Raw genomic sequence first — 2,500 nt, 5'->3', positions numbered from 1 at the left:
GTTGTCTTTGTGTTATCGGTGCAATAGGCTTAAAAGGCCGTGTACACGACAGAAAAATTTGAGTCCGGACCCGTCAAAAAAAGCGGTACGGACCCATAGCTTTTGTAAAGAAACACTGGAGCTTCTACAGAGCCAGAGGCGCCTATGGCCCTGTAGAAACTCCAGTGGTTCTTTACAAAAGCTATGGGGTCGGACCGCTTTTTTTGGCGGGTCCGGACCAAATTTTTCTGTCGTGTAAACGGCCTTTTAATCACGCAGCAGCCATGTTGAGTCCCGAGGGATTGAAAGCTTTTGTTTTTCCCCACAGAAACTCCTTTCCAAACGTTTCAACTCAAGGCTCGAGGCACAAAATCTATTGTTTATGGCCAATATGGCCGCCGCGAATAAGACCCATAGATATAGTTATATAATATCCCTTTCCCTTGTGAGAAAGAGCTCTATTTGCTTTTTCGCGAGTGCAAAAATAGCTTCACTTCATTTTAACCCTTTCACGCGCAAGAGGTACACCATCTTCTACATTTTACTCTGACGCCAGTCGATTTTACTCGTCACTAGGGCCCCCCTCGGGCATAAAGGCGTTAATAACTTATTTTTTCCTATACTTTCTTCCGTTTATTTTTTAGGGTCTTTTGAGCCTATTGTTACACAACGCAACTCAAGTTTTATGGCAAGTTGTCCCAACAAAAGTTGCACAGTGTCCGTCCTCGCAATCGTCTTGAGAAAAAGTCAGGTCTACTTTCCTCGACGCTTCTCTAAAACGCAAAAGCACATTTTTTCAAACATTGCCGGCCACTGTGACATATCTTTCACCTGTATCACCTTTCGAGGCATCAGCCAATAACAATGTTTTTTGACGTCATGTGATCATCGCGGTCGAAACCACGCCCGGCGTGACACCTGCCAAACAACTTGAAAGGTTGCGGGAGAAATTGCAAAGCATGACTAGTCAAATTGTCTGGCGTAAGACGGGGGCAACACTTATGGCCATCCCTCAAACTGACATTGGACATTACTGATCTACAGTATTTAGGTCTAAAAACCCCGTTGAAGACCGGTTAACTTTCAATTGTTTTGCTGGGTACTACTATGTCAATACTCTAAAAAATTCGACTTGCCGGGAGCTTGTCTCGTTACAAGGAAAGGTTACGTTTATACAAACGTTGGCCGTGTAGCACTTATATTTTAAACAGAGCTAACTGAATAGAGTGTAATGTGAAGTGGATATCGGAAACCGCAAGGTGAAGCCATCGATCCAGGTTCAACTCTTTGTCTCGCCTATTGTTTCGTTGAAGTAGATTTGAAGTCTAAAGTAGATTGTACGTCGTGTAAGTTGAATAAAAAGGGAATGTCAGTTTGAGGGATAGAAAAAAGTGACGACCGTAAGACGGTAAAATTTATTTAATTCCACTCTAAGGGGTCAATTGGTTAAGTTTTGATTCCTTTCTTTTGCATCACTAGCGAGTTTCACCAAAAGAATTTGTGTTCCAAAGTGAGGCTAGTGAGGATGATTAGCACAAAGACAAAAGAACAATTTCTTCCTCGCCATTTATGAATACGGTCAAAGGCATGGCTCATCTCTTGTAAAAGAAGTAAAAATTTCTCTAAATTGTTGCTGTTTTCATTCTTTTAACTCGAAGGTGCAGTCCATTTCATGCGCTGTTTCGCCTTCTTCATCTTCGTTGCTGGACAGTTCCTCTTTATTGTCAGTATTTTCAGTTTCCTTTAACAGTTCCACTTGATAACCTGATCCGGACAACTCAAAGTAGCTGCTGATATTTTCCTGCAATACAAAAGCATATGCGAATGTAAAGGAAGCCTGGGCTCAAATATAGTGATGATTTTTGACAAATTGCTTAAAACCCTGGAGCGTTTATCGTTTGTCGACAAAACTCAATCCACGTACGAAGTCGAGTCTGGCAATCGAACCCGGGACGCAGTGGTGGTCTCACCGTAGAGTCAACCCTGCCATCAATACTAATCGGTGCAAGACGCAATGCTATTCAAGCTTAGGGTCTATCCTTTCTATTGTACGTTTATTCGTGTCCATCATTTCTTTAGTCGATCCCGGAAGCCGATCAGAATTGCACCTAATAGACCATTTCCGCGTTCATGTCTGCCTCCTCTTCAAAGCGAGTCTAAGTGCGAAGTTTTTGTGATGGAAATTAGTTCTACTTTACATATGAATGAAAACTTATTTTCATAAGAAAAACTTCGCACTAAGACTCGCTTTGAGGAGGTGGCAGACATGAACTCGGAAAGCGCCTATTAGATGCAGGCCCAATTTTGACATCCAACACAAACTGTCCCTTTTTGTCGAAGCCTTTTTGGTACTTTTTCCAACAAGGGTAAATGTTAACGTTATTTTTAGCTTAGGGTGAATGTAACTGTTTATCCTTTCTTGAAGAGCAGCAGTTGGGGGACACTTTGTGACGTTAAGTGTGTTTATTATTCCACTATGACGCTATTTTACCATATTTGGTCAAGAGAACGCGCAAAATAT

At 41.8% G+C, this 2,500-nt stretch overlaps 1 protein-coding gene and 1 pseudogene across 3 annotated transcripts in view; one reads left to right on the top strand and one right to left on the bottom strand.

Moving 5' to 3' along the window:
* LOC138041547 (myb-like protein X) overlaps positions 1-77 on the top strand; it is an 11,526-nt pseudogene extending 11,449 nt beyond the window's left edge.
* A 268-nt stretch (positions 78-345) lies between these two features.
* Positions 346-2,500, bottom strand: part of LOC138041546 (SMC5-SMC6 complex localization factor protein 2-like) — a 28,223-nt gene continuing 26,068 nt past the window's right edge. For all 3 annotated transcript variants that reach the window (XM_068887283.1, XM_068887284.1, XM_068887285.1), the window contains exon 11: positions 346-1,780. In XM_068887283.1, coding sequence (XP_068743384.1) covers positions 1,619-1,780 — 162 coding nt within the window. In that variant the 3' untranslated portion in view covers positions 346-1,618. The remainder of the gene's footprint in view (positions 1,781-2,500) is intronic.

The sequence above is a fragment of the Montipora capricornis genome, chromosome 3 (assembly GCF_036669925.1).
Source record: "Montipora capricornis isolate CH-2021 chromosome 3, ASM3666992v2, whole genome shotgun sequence".
Classification (NCBI taxonomy): Eukaryota; Metazoa; Cnidaria; class Anthozoa; order Scleractinia; family Acroporidae; genus Montipora; species Montipora capricornis.
The sequence above is the reverse complement of the archived record's forward strand: the minus strand, read 5'-3'. Positions and strand labels throughout refer to the sequence as shown.